General features: G+C 47.5%; 1 protein-coding gene across 4 annotated transcripts in view; it reads left to right on the forward strand.

The window, feature by feature from the left end:
* LOC139565959 (ankyrin repeat and sterile alpha motif domain-containing protein 1B-like) overlaps positions 1–19,900 on the forward strand; it is a 388,198-nt gene that overhangs the window by 169,099 nt on the left and 199,199 nt on the right. For all 4 annotated transcript variants that reach the window (XM_071386670.1, XM_071386669.1, XM_071386672.1 and 1 more), the window contains exons 9-11: positions 1,698–1,774; positions 1,906–2,016; positions 12,342–12,473. In XM_071386670.1, coding sequence (XP_071242771.1) covers positions 1,698–1,774; positions 1,906–2,016; positions 12,342–12,473 — 320 coding nt within the window. The remainder of the gene's footprint in view (positions 1–1,697; positions 1,775–1,905; positions 2,017–12,341; positions 12,474–19,900) is intronic.

Raw genomic sequence — 19,900 nt, forward strand, 5'->3', positions numbered from 1 at the left:
ATCCACAATCTCCTCTCCCCCTCTCCCCATATCTCCCCCTCTCCCCATATCTCCCCCTCTCCCCATATCTCTCCCATCTCCTCTCTCTCCCCGTATCTCTCCCATCTCCTCTCTCTCCCCGTATCTCTCCCATCTCCTCTCTCTCCCGTATCTCTCCCATCTCCTCTCTTTCCCCGTATCTCTCCCATCTCCTCTCTCTCCCCGTAACTCTCCCATCTCCTCTCTCTCCCCATATCTCTCCCATCACCTCTCTCTCCCCGTATCTCTCCCATCTCCTCTCTCTCCCCGTATCTCTCCCATCTCCTCTCTCTCCCCGTATCTCTCCCATCTCCTCTCTCTCCCCGTATCTCTCCCATCTCCTCTCCCTCCCCGTATCTCTCCCATCTCCTCTCTCTCCCCGTATCTCTCCCATCTCCTCTCTCTCCCCGTATCTCTCCCATCTCCTCTCTCTCCCGTATCTCTCCCATCTCCTCTCTCTCCCCGTATCTCTCCCATCTCCTCTCTCTCCCGTATCTCTCCCATCTCCTCTCTCTCCCCGTATCTCTCACATCTCCTCTCTCTCCCCGTATCTCTCACATCTCCTCTCTCTCCCCGTATCTCTCCCATCTCCTCTCTCTCCCCGTATCTCTCCCATCTCCTCTCTCTCCCCGTATCTCTCCCATCTCCTCTCTCTCCCATCTCCTCTCTCTCCCGTATCTCTCCCATCTCCTCTCTCTCCCGTATCTCTCCCATCTCCTCTCTCTCCCGTATCTCTCCCATCTCCTCTCTCTCCCCGTATCTCTCCCATCTCCTCTCTCTCCCATCTCCTCTCTCTCCCGTATCTCTCCCATCTCCTCTCTCTCCCGTATCTCTCCCATCTCCTCTCTCTCCCGTATCTCTCCCATCTCCTCTCTCTCCCCGTATCTCTCCCATCTCCTCTCTCTCCCCGTATCTCTCCCATCTCCTCTCTCTCCCCGTATCTCTCCCATCTCCTCTCTCTCCCCGTATCTCTCCCATCTCCTCTCTCTCCCCGTATCTCTCCCATCTCCTCTCTCTCCCCGTATCTCTCCCATCTCCTCCCTCTCCCCGTATCTCTCCCATCTCCTCTCTCTCCCCATATCTCTCCCATCTCCTCTCTCTCCCCGTATCTCTCCCATCTCCTCTCTCTCCCCGTATCTCTCCCATCTCCTCCCTCTCCCCGTATCTCTCCCATCTCCTCTCTCTCCCCGTATCTCTCCCATCTCCTCTCTCTCCCCGTATCTCTCCCATCTCCTCTCTCTCCCCGTATCTCTCCCATCTCCTCTCTCTCCCCGTATCTCTCCCATCTCCTCTCTCTCCCCGTATCTCTCCCATCTCCTCTCTACCCATTTCTCTCCCATCTCCTTTCTCTCTCCATCTCCTCTCTCTCCATCTCCTCTCTCTCCCCGTATCTCTCCCATCTCCTCTCTACCCATTTCTCTCCCATCTCCTTTCTCTCTCCATATCTCCCCTCTCTCTCCCCCATCTTCCCTCTCTCTCTCTCTCTCTCCCATCTCTCTCTCTCCCATCTCCCCTCTCTCTCTCCCCCTCTCCTCTCTCTCTCCCCCTCTCTCTCCATATCACCCCTCTCTCTCTCCCCATATCTCCCCTCTCTCTCCCCTTATAATCTCTCTCCTCCTCTCCCTTGTCTCTCCTTCGCTCCCTCTACTCCTCCCTCTCCCCCATCTCCTCCTCCCCAGATGATGCTGTGACAGGGGAGCTCTCCAAGCTGCTGAATGAGATGAAGATGTGTCGGGACAGAGACTACTCCTTTGAGGTGTGTTATGTTGTTATTCTCTTCATCTTTATCTTATAGATCCTTGTGTTGTCTTTGGAATCATTGCTGATGCTTGTGGTGATAAAACCAAGTCATTAAATTACTACCTCACTCTACTCTACTCTACTTAGGAGCTCTGCCAGACCATCTCATCCCACTCTCATTCCATGGAGAGCTTTGGCAGCGGTCACCTATCAGACGAGGAGCGACGCAGTAATGGCACCCTGAGCAGAGTCAGAAAGGTGAGCACCATTTTGGATCAGGGAGGAAGGATGGTACCAGGGGGAATCAAGGGGGATGTGGAGGGTGAGGACCATTTTGGATCAGGGAGGAAGGATGGGACCAGGAGTAATCAAGGGGGATGTGGAGGGTGAGGACCATTTTGGATCAGGGAGGAAGGATGGGACCAGGGGTAATCAAGGGGGATGTGAAGGGTGAGGACCATTTTGGATCAGGGAGGGTGGATGGGACCAGGGGTAATCAAGGGGGATGTGAAGGGTGAGGACCATTTTGGATCAGGGAGGAAGGATGGGACCAGGAGTAATCAAGGGGGATGTGGAGGGTGAGGACCATTTTGGATCAGGGAGGAAGGATGGGACCAGGAGTAATCAAGGGGGATGTGGAGGGTGAGGACCATTTTGGATCTGGGAGGAAGGATGGGACCTGGAGTAATCAAGGGGGATGTGGAGGGTGAGGACCATTTTGGATCTGGGAGGAAGGATGGGACCAGGAGTAATCAAGGGGGATGTGGAGGGTGAGGACCATTTTGGATCTGGGAGGAAGGATGGGACCTGGAGTAATCAAGGGGGATGTGGAGGGTGAGGACCATTTTGGATCTGGGAGGAAGGATGGGACCTGGAGTAATCAAGGGGGATGTGGAGGGTGAGGACCATTTTGGATCTGGGAGGAAGGATGGGACCAGGGGTAATCAAGGGGAATGTGGAGGGTGAGGACCATTTTGGATCAGGGAGGGTGGATGGGACCAGGGGGAATCAAGGGGGATGTGGAGGGTGAGGACCATTTTGGATCAGGGAGGAAGGATGGGACCAGGAGTAATCAAGGGGGGTGTGGAGGGTGAGGACCATTTGGGATCTGGGAGGAAGGATGGGACCTGGAGTAATCACGGGGGATGTGGAGGGTGGTGACCATTTTGGATCAGGGAGGAAGGATGGGACCAGGGGGAATCAAGGGGGATGTGGAGGGTGAGGACCATTTTGGATCTGGGAGGAAGGATGGGACCAGGAGTAATCAAGGGGGATGTGGAGGGTGAGGACCATTTTGGATCTGGGAGGAAGGATGGGACCTGGAGTAATCACGGGGGATGTGGAGGGTGGTGACCATTTTGGATCAGGGAGGAAGGATGGGACCAGGAGTAATCAAGGGGGATGTGGAGGGTGAGGACCATTTTGGATCTGGGAGGAAGGATGGGACCAGGAGTAATCAAGGGGGATGTGGAGGGTGAGGACCATTTTGGATCTGGGAGGAAGGATGGGACCAGGAGTAATCAAGGGGGATGTGGAGGGTGAGGACCATTTTGGATCTGGGAGGAAGGATGGGACCAGGAGTAATCAAGGGGGATGTGGAGGGTGAGGACCATTTTCGCAATTTTGGGTCTGTGGTATCGTACCGTCGTATTGTTATTCTTGGATTGGAAAACCATGTTCTACTGCATCACTCTGGGGTCCATTACTGTAGTAGAATTTAGTAACCAGGAGAGGGCAGCCTCAGACACGCTGTAAGGCAGACATGTTTACTGAACAAAAACATAAACGCAACATTCAACAATTTCAAAGATTTTACTGGGTTACCGTTCATGTAAGGAAATCAGTCAATTGAAATAAATAAATTAGGGCCTAATCTTTTGATTTCACATGACTGGAAAAACAGGAACATCTATTAGTCACAGATACCTTAAACAAAAAGTAGGGGCGTAGATCAGAAACCAGTCAGCATCTGGTGTGACCACCATTTGCCTCACGCTGCGAATAGATTGTGGGCTGTGGAATGTTGTCCCACTCCTCATTAATGGCTGTGCGAAGTTGCTGGATATTGGCTGGGACTGGAACACACTGTCGTACACGTCGATCCAGAGCATCTCATACGTGCTCAATGGGTGACATGTCTGGTGATGTCTGAGTATGCAGGCCATGAAGGAACTGAGACATTTTCAGCTTCCAGGAATTGTGTTCAGATCCTTGCAACATGCTGAAACTTGAGGTGAAGGCGACGGATGAATGGCACGACAACGGGCCTCAGGATCTCGTCACAGTATCTACGTGCTTTCAAATTGCCATCAATAAATACACGTGTTCGTTGTCCGTAGCTTATGCCTGCCCATACCATAACCTCACCTCCACCATGGAGCACTCTGTTCACAACGTTGACATCAGCAAACTGCTCTCCCACACGATGCCATACGGACCGAAACAGTTGAAACCAGGATTAATTCGTGAAGAGCACACTTCTCCAGCGTGCCAGTGACCATCGAAGGTGAGCCTTTGCCCACTGAAGTCGGTTACGACCCTGGTGAGGACGACGAGCACGCAGATGAGCATCCCTGAGACGGTTTCTGACAGTTTGTGCAGAAATTCTTTGGTTATGCAAACCCACAGATTCATCAGCTGTCCGGGTGGCTGGTCTCAGACGATCCCGCAGGTGAAGAAGCTGGATGTGAAGGTCCTGGGTTGGCGTGATTACACATGGTCTGCGGTTGTGAGGCCTGTTGAACGTAATGCCAAATTCTCTAAAACGACATTGGAGGTGGCTTATGGTAGAGAAATGAATATTACATTCTCTGGCAACTGCTCTGGTGGACATTCCTGCAGTCAGCATGCCAATTGCACACTCCCTCAAAACTTGAGACATCTGTGGCAATATGTTGTGTGACAAAACTGCACATTTTAGAGTGGCCTTTTATTGTCCCCAGCACAGGGTCCACCTGTGTAATGACCATGCTGTTTAATCATCTTGATATCACACACCTGTCAGGTGGTGGATTGTCTTGTCAAAGGAGAAATTCTCACTAACAAGGATGTGAACAAATTTGTGAACAAAATGTTAGAGAAATACGTTTTTCGTTCGTATGGAACATTTCTGGGATCGTTTATTTCAGATCATGTATTTGGGGAGTTTCTCCCTTCTCTGCAGATCCACTTAAGCTCTGTCAGGTTGGATGGGGGGTCTCTCCAGAGATGTTTGATCGGGTTCAAGTCTGGGCTCTGGCTGGGCCAGTCAACCATAAAGGCCTGATAGGTGGAGCGCAGCAGAAATGGTTATCCTTCTGGAAGATTCCACCATCTCCACAGAGGAACTCTGGAGCTCTATCAGAGTGACCATCGTGTTCTTGGTCACCTCCCGGACCAAGGCCCTTTTCCCCTGATTGCTCAGTTTGGCCGGGCGGCCAGCTCTAGGAAGAGTCTTGGTGGTTCCAAACTTCTTCAATTTAAGAATGATTGAGGCCACTGTGTTCTTGGTGACCTTCAATGCTGCAGACATTTTTTGGTACCCTTCCCCAGATCTGTGCCCAATACAAGCTCTTATGACAATTCCTTCCACCTCATGGCTTGGTTTTTGCTGCATGCACTGTCAACTGTGGGACCTTATATAGACAGGTGTATGCCTTTCCAAATCATGTCCAATCAATAAAATTTACTACAGGTGGACTCCAAGTTGTAGAAACATCTCAAGGATGATCCATGGAAACAGGTTGCACCTGAGCTCAATTTCAAGTTTTATAGCAAAGGGTCTGAATACTTATGTAAATAAGGTATTCCTGTTTTAAATTTCTAATACATTTGCTAAAATAAAATGAAAACTGTTTTCGCTTTGTCATTATGGGGTATTGTGTGTAGATTGATGAGGAAGAAAATGAATTCAATCCATTTTAGAATAAGGCTGTAACCTAACAAAATGTGTAAAAAGGGAAGGTGTCGGAATACTTTCAGAATGCACTGTATATTTCTGTTCAGTATAGTGCATCCTCCTTCCTTCCGTGAAGTAACCACTGATCTGACATGACTGGATTGGTGAAAGCTATGTAATGGAATCCTTGCTTTACATCAAATCAGTGATTTTGCTGGAATTCACTTGAAGGAAGGCAGTAAGGTAGGAAGGAAGGGTGCGTGTTTTAGTATTAGAACAAGGCCTTGGTCAGCCTAGCTTCACCCCTGAGAGCTGATTGGTAGAAGGGCTTTCATCTCGTTTCTCTCGTTTCCAGGGAGATTGATACCTGTGGCGTTTGGCGCGGCACACTAACAGGAATTGATCTGGTCTGAATCAAACCACTGCCGCTGTGTGTGTGGTGGGAGTGGGTGGCTTGATGGAGCAACAGCCTCTGGGCTGGCCTTGGCCTTGGTTTAATAGAAGCACAAACACGTCTCAATCAGTCACACACTGAGGCGACGATGTAGGCGCAAACACAAACACAAACACAAACACACACACACACACACACACACACACACACACACACACACACACACACACACACACACACACACACACACACACAGAGCACATGTAATGGAGAGGGTTACGTACAATATGTATTAGATTTTGTGTCTTCATGGTCAGTGTCTGTATGTGTGTCTCATACTTATTTGTATGGCTCTCTATGGATCTGGATGTGTGAATAAGTCCCCTGCGCCCATCCAGGCCTATGGGCTAATTTGTATGCATGCACGACCATTAGCATGACACACTGTAAATGTTAGAGAGTGGTGCAGCGTCTGTCCATCAGACAGACTGATGAATAAAAACATGGTCATCTCCCATATCTGCTGTAGGACACACTCATCAACTTCCTGGTTCCAGAGCTGAGGTATAACCATAGACATAGTGTTGGATGTCTGTGTGTAGCCCACTGCCCTCCTCACTACGTCTGCTGTACACTACGGAAGGGCCTCGCTGGCTAGTAGCGAAGCCTCTTGGCAACGAATCCACACACTGGTTACTGAATAGAACAAGTCAACAGCCAGGTCACAAATAGGTGTTCGTCATGTTTGTTTAATAATGATGTGACATCAACGAATGACATATCAGGTGTCAATGTGGTGGCCCGTACCGACATGGCCTTGGTGGCCCGTACCGACATGGTCTTGGTGGCCCGTACCGACATGGCCTTGGTGGCCCGTACCGACATGGTCTTGGTGGCCCGTACCGACATGGTCTTGGTGGCCCGTACCGACATGGCCTTGGAGGCCCGTACCGACATGGTCTTGGTGGCCCGTACCGACATGGTCTTGGTGGCCCGTACCGACATGGTCTTGGAGGCCCGTACCGACATGGTCTTGGTGGCCCGTACCGACATGGTCTTGGTGGCCCGTACCGACATGGTCTTGGAGGCCCGTACCGACATGGTCTTGGTGGCCCGTACCGACATGGCCTTGGTGGCCCGTACCGACATGGCCTTGGTGGCCCGTACCGACATGGCCTTGGTGGCCCGTACCGACATGGCCTTGGTGGCCCGTACCGACATGGCCTTGGTGGCCCGTACCGACATGGCCTTGGTGGCCCGTACCGACATGGCCTTGGTGGCCCGTACCGACATGGCCTTGGAGGCCCGTACCGACATGTACTGTAAGGGACGTCTGTACTGTTGTGTCTACAACTTGAATGTCTCTTCCATGACAATTCTGTGATTGTCACGTGTGATTGTAAGATGACCATTGACAATTGACAACACAGTCAAGCCCACACTACCTTAATAGTAGCACACAACAAACCAGCTTTTTCCCCACTAAACATAGTACTTTGTGGTGTGAGAAAGTCAGGGAGTCCCACTACTCTACCCCCAGGCTTCCAACGGGCCTAGCTCTGACAAATCACCTCTACCATTCAACAGAGAACAATAAATATTCATTAGATAAGGACATGCTAATATTATTCCACCAGAGTGTATCATCATTCAACTGATCAGACCTGGAAGGACCTGGCTGCCTGAGTCCATGTTGAAGTATGTGTCCCAAATGGAACCCTTTCTGGCAGCCTTTATGGCACCCTTTCTAGATCAAAGTAGTGCCCTACTATGTAGGGAATAGGGTCCAATTTGGCACACGGAAAAATAATAACGTATCAGTGTTAAGGTCATCTAATAGACCTGAAGACTGTGTGTGTGTGTGTGTGTGTGTGTGTGTGTGTGTGTGTGTGTGTGTGTGTGTGTGTGTGTGTGTGTGTGTGTGTGTGTGTGTGTGTGTGTGTGTGTGTGTGTGTGTGTGTGTGTGTGTGTGTGTGTGTGTGTGTGTGTGTGTGTGTGTGTGTGTGTGTAAGAGATAAATGATTATTGTGTGTTTTGTAGAGTATGTCTGTGTTGCATTTTGTTTAGTCTTTTCACAATCTCATAAGACTGGTGACCTTCTGGTTCTTCCATTTATTTTCTACAGCAATTTCTCTCTCCCTCTCCTCCTTACTCCATCTGCCCCTCTCTATCATTCTTTCTCTCTCTGTTCCTGTCTTGCTCTTTCTCTATTTCCCCTGCCTCTCTGCCTCTCAATCTCACTGGGACCTTGGGCTTTCCCTCTGCATCATGTGGGTCACTGGTATTATCAGGAGACAATACCCCTTTCACAAGACCCATCTGAACATATATCCTCTTGGCAATACAGACCCCGTAAAAAGGGCATATTGTGTGTGCACGTGTGTGTATTATTTGTTTGTTAGGATCCCCAGTAGCTTTTGCAGAAGCAGTTGCTGCTCTTCCAGGGGTCCACAAAAAACACTAAACATTACAAAGTAACAAAACACTTATAGACAAGGAAAGTCACACACATTTTAAATACAATTATATACAAACAATGCAACAAAAATAATGTTTGCGTGCGTGTTTGTCCCCGCCGTTCCATGAGTTGTATTTTTAATCAGTATTTTTTAAGATCATTTTGCTGTTTGAGTAATGGGAGATGGAAGAGAGTTCCATGCGATCATGGCTCTGTATAAAACTGTGCTGCCGGGCATTTGTTTTGGACTTGGGGACTGTGCAGAGACCCCTGGTGGTATGTCTTGTGGGGTGTGAATGGGTGTCTGAGCTGAATGTTATTTGATTATGCAGACAGACTGGATTTTCGTCACAGTAATATTTCTCATTAAAACTAGGAGAAGCAGTTAATCTCTTGTCAACCCTCAACCAGTGAAGACTGGCATGCATGTTGATGATGTTAGTTCTGTATGTGCAGTAGAATGTTCTGCTTTGTTTATGAGCCAGCTGCAGTTTTGCTACTGACTGTTTCCTTATTTAGAATTTCAGTGAGCTCACTGGCTTTGAGTGCTGTAAAGTGTGAAATCATCCGCATACGTAAGCATTCTAGTTTTGTGTAAGACCAATGGCAAATCATTTGTTAAAATAGAGAAGAGTAACGGCCCAAGGCAACTGCCCTGAGGGATACCTCATTGTAGATATTTGATGTTAAAGAAGATTCCATTAAAGAACACTGGGTTCTATTGGATAAATAACTCTCCAACCATGTGTTGGCAGGTGATGTAAAGCCATACCAAGTGCATTTTTTCAATAATAATGTATGATCAATAACATCAAAGACTGCACTGAAATCTAACAGTACAGCTCCAACTACCATCTTATTATCCATTTATTTTAACCAATCATCAGTCATCTGAGTCAGTGCAATACAAGTTGAGTGTCCTTCTCTATATGCATGCTGAAAGTCAGTAGTTAACTTGTTCTCTGAAAAATAGCTTTGTATTTGATCAAACACAATTATCTCCATCAGTTTACTAAGAACAGGCTGTTAACTTTTACTGCCTCAGAAACCCGGATCCGGGAGCACCCCCCACCCCCCACACACTGATTAGCATAGATAGCATAGCTTCAGAAGTAGATAGTAGCATCTAAATATCATTAAATCACAAGTCCAAGACACCAGATGAAAGATACAGATCTTGTGAATAAAGCCACCATTTCAGATTTTTTAAATGTTTTACAGGGAAGACAAAATATGTAAATCTATTAGCTAAACACGTTAGCAAAATACACCACTATTCTAACTCCATCAGTTTCTTACTCCTTCAGGTGCTATCACCAATTCGGCTCAACTAAGATATTGATAGCCAATAACCTATAAAAAAAACCATCAGATGACAGTCTGATAACATATTCATGGTATAGGATAGTTTTTGTTAGAAAAAAGTGCATATTTCAGGTAGAAATCACAGTTTACAATTGCACCGACCATCACAAATCCACTAGAATTACTAGATAGAGCAACGTGTATGACCAATTTACTCATCATAAAACATTTCATAAAAATAGACAAAGCATAGCAATGGAAAGACCCAGTTCTTGTGATTTCAGACCATATTTCAGATTTTCTAAGCGTTTTTCAGCGAAAACACAATAAATCGATAAGTTAGCATACTACATGTTCCAACGTTACCAGAGCATCGATTCCAGCCAAAGAGCGCTATAACGTAACCACCGCCAAAAGATATTAATTTTTTCACTAACCTTCTCAGAATTCTTCCGATGACACTCCTGTAACATCATTTTACAACATACATATACAGTTTGTTCGAAAAGGTGCATATTTAGCCATACAAAACCGTGGTTACACAATGAAAATACTAGGAAATCAAGCCTCAATATGTCTGACGTCATCTATCAGAGTGATCTAGTTTAATTAAAAGCTAATCATATACTTGACTAAAAAATACAGGGTTGACAGGAATCGAAAGACAAATTAGTTCTTAATGCAACCGCTGATTTACATTTTTAAAATTATCCTTACTTTTCAATACAGGGTTGGCCAAGTGAAGCTATACCAAACAAAATGGCGATATATGCGTTTAAAATATTTCGACAGAAACACGGTTTATCATATTAAATATTGCTTACTTTGAGCTGATCTTCCATCATATTCTTGGGCAATGTATCCTTTCTATGTTATAAACGTCTTTTGGTCGATAGATGTCCTCTGTCCTTCGAAATGTCCATCACCAACGACCGACACCCTAAAACGTGTCCAAACTTTCAGAGTGCACGACAAAGAAATTCCTCAAAATCGCACTAAACGGATATAAATTGATATAAAACGGTTAAAATTCACTACATTATGATGTTTTTAACAACTATAACGACTGAAAACATGACCGGAGAAATACTGCTGGTTAGAAAACGATTTGGAACGAGGCAGGTCCGATGGCCTTCACGCTTGAGGCGCACGTTGAGAAAGGGGGGTCTCTGTACATTTTTGTCATTTATAATGGCTGTGAACGTCCCATCGACTTCATTGAAAACGTGATGACGTACAGACACCCAGAGGAAGACGTAGGCAGTGTCGGTTTCTTCATAGCATTCACTGTGGCCTTATAAACAGACCCCAGATCAGAGGTAAAAATTTCTGAAATCTGAACCCTGTCATGAAAAGTGCTGTAGAAATTGTTCTGTACCACTCAGAGACAAAATTTCAACTCCTATAGAAACTATAGACTGTTTTCTATCCAATAATAACAATAATATGCATATTGTACGATCAAGAATTGAGTACGAGGCAGTTTAATTTGGAAATGTAAAAAAAAAAATAATGCTAACAGCTCCCCCTATTGACAAAAGGTTAACTGATTGGGGGGGCTGTTAGAGCCAGCAACGGGTGCTTTACTATTTTATGCAGTGGAATTACTTTAGCTTCCTTCCACACCTGTGGACACACACTCCTTTTAGGCTTTAGTTAAATAGGGGTGGTGATACAGTCTGCTGCCATTCAATAGTTTACCATCAAGGTTGTCTATAACTGGAGGCTTATCATTATTGATGGATAAAAACTGTTTTTCCACCTCTCCCACACTAACTTGACCAAATTGAAAACAGCAATCCTTTTATTATTAAATATTTTATACCAAAATATGAAGGTTCACTGTTCAATGTTGTCATTTCATTTTTGAGTTTTTCCACTACTAGTGAAAATAGTCATTGAAATGATTGGCAAAACCAAAAGGTTTTGTTATGAATGGCCCATCGACTTCAATGAATGATGGAGATGAATTGGGTTTTCTACCCATGAGATCATTTAAGGTGCTCAAGTCTTTTTCCATTTTGTTTTATGTCATTTATCTTTGTTTGGTAATACTTTCTTCTTTTTGTTAAGTTTAGTCACAGCATTTCTCAATTGACAGTATGTCGACCAATCAGCTGAGCAGCCTGACTTGTTTGCCACCTCTTTTTTACATAATTTCTTTGAAACATGAAATGTTTCAGTTCGTCATCAACCAAGGAGGCTCTAACAGTTCCCACAGTTAGTTTCTTAACAGGTGCATGCTTGTCAACAATTTGCATGAATCATTTTCAAAAGACGTCCAGTTGTGCATCTGGATTCACTTCCTCATACACATCAGACCAACACATTTTTATACATCTTTAATATGGTATTGTGTTTCTCTGTAGTGACCTGGAGTAGGTCTGTGTGAGGTTCAGTGTGAGGTTCAGTGTGTGTGTGTGTGTGTGTGTGTGTGTGTGTGTGTGTGTGTGTGTGTGTGTGTGTGTGTGTGTGTGTGTGTGTGTGTGTGTGTGTGTGTTGTGAGTGTGTGTTTTTAAATGAACAGTGTGTACTATATCTCTCTGCAGCGGCCCACTCCTCCACTTCCCCCGGCCCAGGAGGAAGAGGAGGGTGAGAAGAGCTGTGGCCCCGCTGGGTTCTGGGAGGCCCTCACACCCTGCAACGGTTGTCACAACCTAGGCTTCTCCAGCCTGTCACAGGTACGAACACACACACACCTCCCCCTTTCACTTGTATTCCTACATAGCCTCTTCCTCCTGTCATTAATACAACTGATAACCATTGTTATGGAGTGCCAGTATACTATGCTATAATTGCCCTGTCTCAATCATAAGTCACTCTAATGGCCTGTTTCCCAGTTTGCATGGCTTGTTGTCTCTGAAACCCTCAGTTAATATACATCACCCAGCAGAATGCAGCTCTGATGGGCCATGTAGCAATATGTTTATGTATTTCCATGACTAATAGAGCACAGTGGATGGCGTCTTCCGTTTTGTGCTTGGTGTGTATTTGTCGTTGTGTTGCTGTGAGAACTGCATAGTATCTCTCTCGACCACTTGCTCTCTTTCGCTATCTATCTTTCTGTCTATCTTTCTGACTGTCTATTTTTCTCACTACATACAGTTGAAGTCAGAAGTTTACATACACCTTAGCCAAATACATTTAAACTCAGTATTTCACAATTCCTGACATAGTAAAAATTTCAAGTTTTATAGTAAAAATTCCCTGTCTTAGGCCAGTTAGGATCACCACTTTATTTAAGAAATGTGAAATGTCAGAATATTAGTAGAGAGATTTATTTATTTCAGCTTTTATTTCTTTCATCACATTCCCAGTGGGTCAGAAGTTTACATACACTAAATTAGTATTTGGTAGCATTGCCTTTCAATTGTTTTACTTGGGTCAAACGTTTCGGGTAGCCTTCCACAAGCTTCCCACAATAAGTTAGGTGAATTTTGGCCCATTCCTCCTGACAGAGCTGGTGTAACTGAGTCAGGTTTGTAGGCCTCCTTGCTCGCACACGCTTTTTCAGTTCTGCCCACAAATGTTCTATAGGATTGAGGTCAGGGCTTTGTGATGGCCACTCCAGTACCTTGACTTTGTTGTCCTGAAGCCATTTTGCCACAACTTTGGAAGTATGCTTGGGGTCATTGTCCATTAGGAAGACCCATTTTCAACCAAACTTCCTGACTGATGTCTTGAGATGTTGCTTCAATATATCCACATACTTTTCCTTCCTCTTAATGCCATTTATTTTGTGAAGTGCACCAGTCCCTACTGCAGCAAAGCACCTCCACAACATGATGCTGCCACCCCCTTGCTTCACGGTTGGGATGGTGTTCTTCGGCTTGCAAGCCTCTCCCTTATTCCTCCAAACATAACTATGGTCATTATGGCCAAACAGTTCTATTTTTGTTTCATCAGACCAGAGGACATTTCCCCAAAAAGTACGATCTTTGTCCCCATGTGCAGTTGCAAACCGTAGTCTGGCTTTTTATGGTGGTTCTGGAGCAGTGGCTTCTTCCTTGCTGAGTGGCCTTTCAGGTTATGTCGATATAGGACTAGTTTTACTGTGGATATAGATACTTTTGTACCTGTTTCCTCCAGCATCTTCACAAGGTCCTTTGCTGTTGTTCTGGGATTGATTTGCACTTTTCGCACCAAAGTACGTTCTTCTCTAGGAAACAGCCTTCCTGAGCGGTATGACGGCTGCGTGGTCCCGTGGTGTTTATACTTGCGTACTATTGTTTGTACAGATGAACGTGGTACCTTCAGGCCTTTGGAAATTGCTCCCAAGGATGAACCAGACTTGTTGATGTCTACAATTTTCTTTTCTGAGGTCTTGGCTGATTTCTTTAGATTTTCCCATGATGTCAAGCAAAGAGGCAATGAGTTTGAAGGTAGGCCTTGAAAGACATCCACAGGTACACCTCAAAATTGACTCAAATGATGTCAATTATAAGTGAAATAGTGAAATAATTATAAGTGAAATAATCTGTCCTGAAACAATTTTTGGAAGAATTACGTGTGTCATGCACAAAGTAGACGTCCTAACCGACTTGCCAAAACTATAGTTTGTTAACAAGAAATGTGTGGAGTGGTTGAAAAACAAGTTTTAATGACTCCAACCTAAGTGTATGTAAACTTCCGACTTCAACTGTATCTTTCTCACTATCTTTCTGAATATCTTTTTCTCTCTCCGTTTAGTTTCTCTCTCTTTCTCTCTCCCTTAGTTTTTCTCTTTCTCTTGTCTCCACAACGGGGAAGAGCATCAGTATCCATTCTCCCAGCTCTTTCCCCTCCCTGTCGCCCCCCCCCCTCCCCCTCCTGTCTTCCCTTCTTTCCCCTCCCTCCCCCCCTTTCTCCCCCCTCTGTCCTCCCTCTCTCCCCCTCCTGTCTCCCCCCTCCTGTCTTTCTCCTCTGTCTTTCTCCTCTGTCTTCCCCCTCCTGTCTCCCCCCTCTGTCCTCCCTCTTCCCTCCTGTGTCTGGCTAGAGTTAACTATCAACACCTGGTTCTCTGTGTGGTGGGGGATGATGGGCCTGGGATGGAGTCCCTGACCGATTAGCAGGGTCCACTTTTGGGATTTTGTGTATGTGTGTACATTTTGTTCTCAACTGGCCTCATTTTGGTTTCAACTAGCCCAAAATTCTCCCCACAGCTCCTCTCCCTGTCCCCAAGGCAATCAGCTCCCTCCTGATTGGTTTGTCACGGTTGCCTCTCAACAAGGAAATAATATTACTTATAACAGGATCCTTCAACTAGTCCTGGAACTTTCAAAGTGTGTGTTCAACTGCTTAGCACAATCTTCACAAAATATCCATATATATTGTTTCATTTTAGAGGTTTAATTGTAAGTAAGGACGCTTTCTCTGCGCCAATGTCCACCACCAAAGCAGACTTACTCCACACCTCCTCAGTCTCCCTCCCTTTTTCTCTCCTCCTTCTCTCCATCTGTTCTTCTCTCCTTCCTGCTCTCATCCGTCCGGTTGGTCAGATTGTCAGAGTGATGGCAGTCCCACTGGGCCCTGTTCTCTTCCTCTTTTTAAGTGGTGAAATGTGTCTCTCTCGCTTTCCACTCGGTTTCACTTCTTCGCTTTTTCTCCACAACTTTCTTTCCCTTTGGCCTCACCCCACATCTCTCTGTCTCTCGCTCTCCTTCCCTACATCACCCCCCATCTCTCTGTCTCTCTCTCCTTCCCTACATCACCCCACATCTCTCTCTATCTCCTTCCCTACATCACCCCCCATCTCTCTGTCTCTCTCTCTCCTTCCCTACATCACCCCCACATCTCTCTCTCTCCTTCCCTACATCACCCCCCATCTCTCTGTCTCTCTCTCTCTCCTTCCCTACATCACCCCACATCTCTCTCTCTCTCCTTCCCTACATCACCCACATCTCTCTGTCTCTCTCTCTCCTTCCCTACATCACCCCACATCTCTCTCTCTCTCCTTCCCTACATCACCCCACATCTCTCTCTCTCTCCTTCCCTACATCACCCCACATCTCTCTCTCTCTCCTTCCCTACATCACCCCACATCTCTCTCTCTCTCTCCTTCCCTACATCACCCCACATCTCTCTCTCTCTCCTTCCCTACATCACCCCACATCTCTCTCTCTCTCCTTCCCTACATCACCCCACATCTCTCTCTCTCTCCTTCCCTACATCACCCCACATCTCTCTCTCTCTCCTTCCCTACATCACCCCACATGTCTCTCTCTCTCTCCCCTTCCCTACATCACCCTCATCTCTCTGTCTCTCTCTCTCCTTACCTACATCACCCCACATCTCTCTCTCTCTCTCCTTCCCTACATCACCCCCCCATCTCTCTCTCTCTCCTTCCCTACATCACCCCACATCGCTCTGTCACTCCTTCCCTACATCAGCCCACCTCTCTCTCTCTCCTTCCCTACATCACCCCACATCTCTCTCTCTCCTTCCCTACATCACCCCCACACCTCTCTCTCTCCTTCCCTACATCACCCCCCATCTCTCTGTCTCTCTCTCTCCTTCCCTACATCACCCCCCATCTCTCTCTCTCTCCTTCCCTACATCACCCCACATCTCTCTCTCTCCTTCCCTACATCACCCCCCATCTCTCTCTCTCTCTCCTTCCCTACATCACCCCCCATCTCTCTCTCTCTCTCTCTTTCCTTCCCTACATTACCCCACATCTCTCTCCTTCCCTACATCACCCCCCCCATCTCTCTCTCTCCTTCCCTACATCACCCCCCCATCTCTCTCTCTCTCCTTCCCTACATCACCCCACATCTCTCTCTCTCCTTCCCTACATCACCCCACATCTCTCTCTCTCTCCTTCCCTACATCACCCCCCATCTCTCTCTCTCCTTCCCTACATCACCCCACATCTCTCTCTCTCCTTCCCTACATCACCCCACATCTCTCTCTCTCTCCTTCCCTACATCACCCCACATCTCTCTCTCTCTCCTTCCCTACATCACCCCACATCTCTCTCTCTCTCTCTCCTTCCCTACATCACCCCCCATCTCTCTCTCTCTCTTTCCTTCCCTACATTACCCCACATCTCTCTCTCTCTCCTTCCCTACATCACCCCCCATCTCTCTCTTTCCTTCCCTACATTACCCCACATCTCTCTCTCTCTCCTTCCCTACATCACCCCCCATCTCTCTCTTTCCTTCCCTACATCACCCCACATCTCTCTCTCTCTCTTTCCTTCCCTACATTACCCCCCATCTCTCTCTCTCCTTCCCTACATCACCCCACATCTCTCTCTCTCTCTCTCCTTCCCCTACATCACCCCACATCTCTCTCTCTCTCTTTCCTTCCCTACATTACCCCCCATCTCTCTCTCTCCTTCCCTACATCACCCCCCATCTCTCTCTCTCTCTCTCCTTCCCTACATCACCCCCCATCTCTCTCTCTCCTTCCCTACATCACCCCACATCTCTCTCTCTCTCCTTCCCTACATTACCCCCCATCTCTCTCTCTCCTTCCCTACATCACCCCACATCTCTCTCTCTCCTTCCCTACATCACCCCACATCTCTCTCTCTCCTTCCCTACATCACCCCACATCTCTCTCTCTCTCTTTCCTTCCCTACATCACCCCACATCTCTCTCTCTCCTTCCCTACATCACCCCCCATCTCTCTCTCTCCTTCCCTACATCACCCCACATCTCTCTCTCTTTCCTTCCCTACATCACCCCACATCTCTCTCTCTTTCCTTCCCTACATCACCCCCCATCTCTCTCTCTTTCTCCTTCCCTACATTACCCCCCATCTCTCTCTCTTTCCTTCCCTACATCACCCCACATCTCTCTCTCTCTCTCCTTCCCTACATCACCCCACATCTCTCTCTCTCTTTCCTTCCCTACATCACCCCACATCTCTCTCTTTCCTTCCCTACATCACCCCACATCTCTCTCTTTCCTTCCCTACATCACCCCCCATCTCTCTCTTTCCTTCCCTACATCACCCCCCTTCTCTGTCTCTCTCTCTCCTTCCCTACATCACCCAACATCTCTCTCTCTCTCCTTCCCTACATCACCCCCCATCTCTCTCTCTCCTTCCCTACATCACCCCACATCTCTATCTCTCCTTCCCTACATCACCCCCCATCTCTCTCTCTCTTTTTCCTTCCCTTCATCACCCCCCATCTCTCTGTCTCTCTCTCTCCTTCCCTACATCACCCCCCACCTCTCTCTCTCTCCTTCCCTACATCACCCCACATCTCTCTCTCTCTCTCTCTTTCCTTCCCTACATTACCCCCCATCTCTCTCTCTCTCTCTTTCCTTCCCTACATCACCCCACATCTCTATCTCTCCTTCCCTACATCACCCCACATCTCTATCTCTCCTTCCCTACATCACCCCCCATCTCTCTGTCTCTCTCTCTCCTTCCCTACATCACCCCCCACCTCTCTCTCTCCTTCCCTACATCACCCCACATCTCTCTCTCCTTCCCTACATCACCCCACATCTCTCTCTCTCCTTCCCTACATCACCCCCCACCTCTCTCTCTCTCCTTCCCTACATCACCCCACATCTCTCTCTCTCCTTCCCTACATCACCCCCCACCTCTCTCTCTCTCCTTCCCTACATCACCCCACATCTCTCTCTCTCCTTCCCTACATCACCCCCCACCTCTCTCTCTCTCCTTCCCTACATCACCCCACATCTCTCTCTCTCCTTCCCTACATCACCCCCCACCTCTCTCTCTCTCCTTCCCTACATCACCCCACATCTCTCTCTCTCCTTCCCTACACCACCCCACATCTCTCTCTCTCTCCTTCCCTACATCACCCCACATCTCTCTCCTTCCCTACACCACCCCACATCTCTCTCCTTCCCTACATCACCCCACATCTCTCTCTCTCTCTCTCCTTACCTACATCACCCCACATCTCTCTCTCTCCTTCCCTACATTACCCCACATCACCCCACATCTCTCTCTCTCTCTCTCCTTACCTACATCACCCCACATCTCTCTCTCTCCTTCCCTACATCAGCCCACATCTCTCTCCTTCCCTACATCAGCCCACATCTCTCTCTCTCCTTCCCTACATCAGCCCACATCTCTCTCTCTCCTTCCCTACATCAGCCCACATCTCTCTCTCTCCTTCCCTACATCACCCCCACATCTCTCTCTCTCCTTCCCTACATCACCCCACATCTCTCTCTCTCTCCTTCCCTACATCACCCCACATCTCTCTCCTTCCCTACATCACCCCACATCTCTCTCCTTCCCTACATCACCCCACATCTCTCTCTCTCTCTCTCCTTACCTACATCACCCCACATCTCTCTCTCTCCTTCCCTACATTACCCCACATCACCCCACATCTCTCTCTCTCTCTCTCCTTACCTACATCACCCCACATCTCTCTCTCTCCTTCCCTACATCAGCCCACATCTCTCTCCTTCCCTACATCAGCCCACATCTCTCTCTCTCCTTCCCTACATCAGCCCACATCTCTCTCTCTCCTTCCCTACATCACCCCCCATCTCTCTCTCTCTCTCTCCTTCCCTACATCACCCCCCATCTCTCTCTCTCTCTTTCCTTCCCTACATTACCCCACATCTCTCTCTCTCTCCTTCCCTACATCACCCCACATCTCTCTCTCTCTCCTTCCCTACATCAGCTCACATCTCTCTCCTTCCCTACATCACCCAACATCTCTCTCCTTCCCTACATCACCCCACATCTCTCTCCTTCCCTACATCAGCCCCCATCTCTCTCTCCTTCCCTACATCAGCCCCCATCTCTCTCTCCTTCCCTACATCAGCCCACATCTCTCTCTCTCCTTCCCTACATCAGCCCACATCTCTCTCTCTCCTTCCCTACATCACCCCACATCTCTCTCCTTCCCTACATCACCCCACATCTCTCTCCTTCCCTACACCAGCCCCCATCTCTCTCTCCTTCCCTACATCACCCCACATCTCTCTCTATCCTTCCCTACATCACCCCACATCTCTATCTCTCCTTCCCTACATCAGCGCACATCTCTCTCTCTCATTCCCTACATCAGCCCACATCTCTCTCTCTCCTTCCCTACATCAGCCCACATCTCTCTCCTTCCCTACATCAGCCCACATCTCTCTCTCTCCTTCCCTACATCAGCCCACATCTCTCTCCTTCCCTA

This window comes from Salvelinus alpinus, chromosome 37 (assembly GCF_045679555.1).
Source record: "Salvelinus alpinus chromosome 37, SLU_Salpinus.1, whole genome shotgun sequence".
Taxonomy (NCBI): Eukaryota; Metazoa; Chordata; class Actinopteri; order Salmoniformes; family Salmonidae; genus Salvelinus; species Salvelinus alpinus.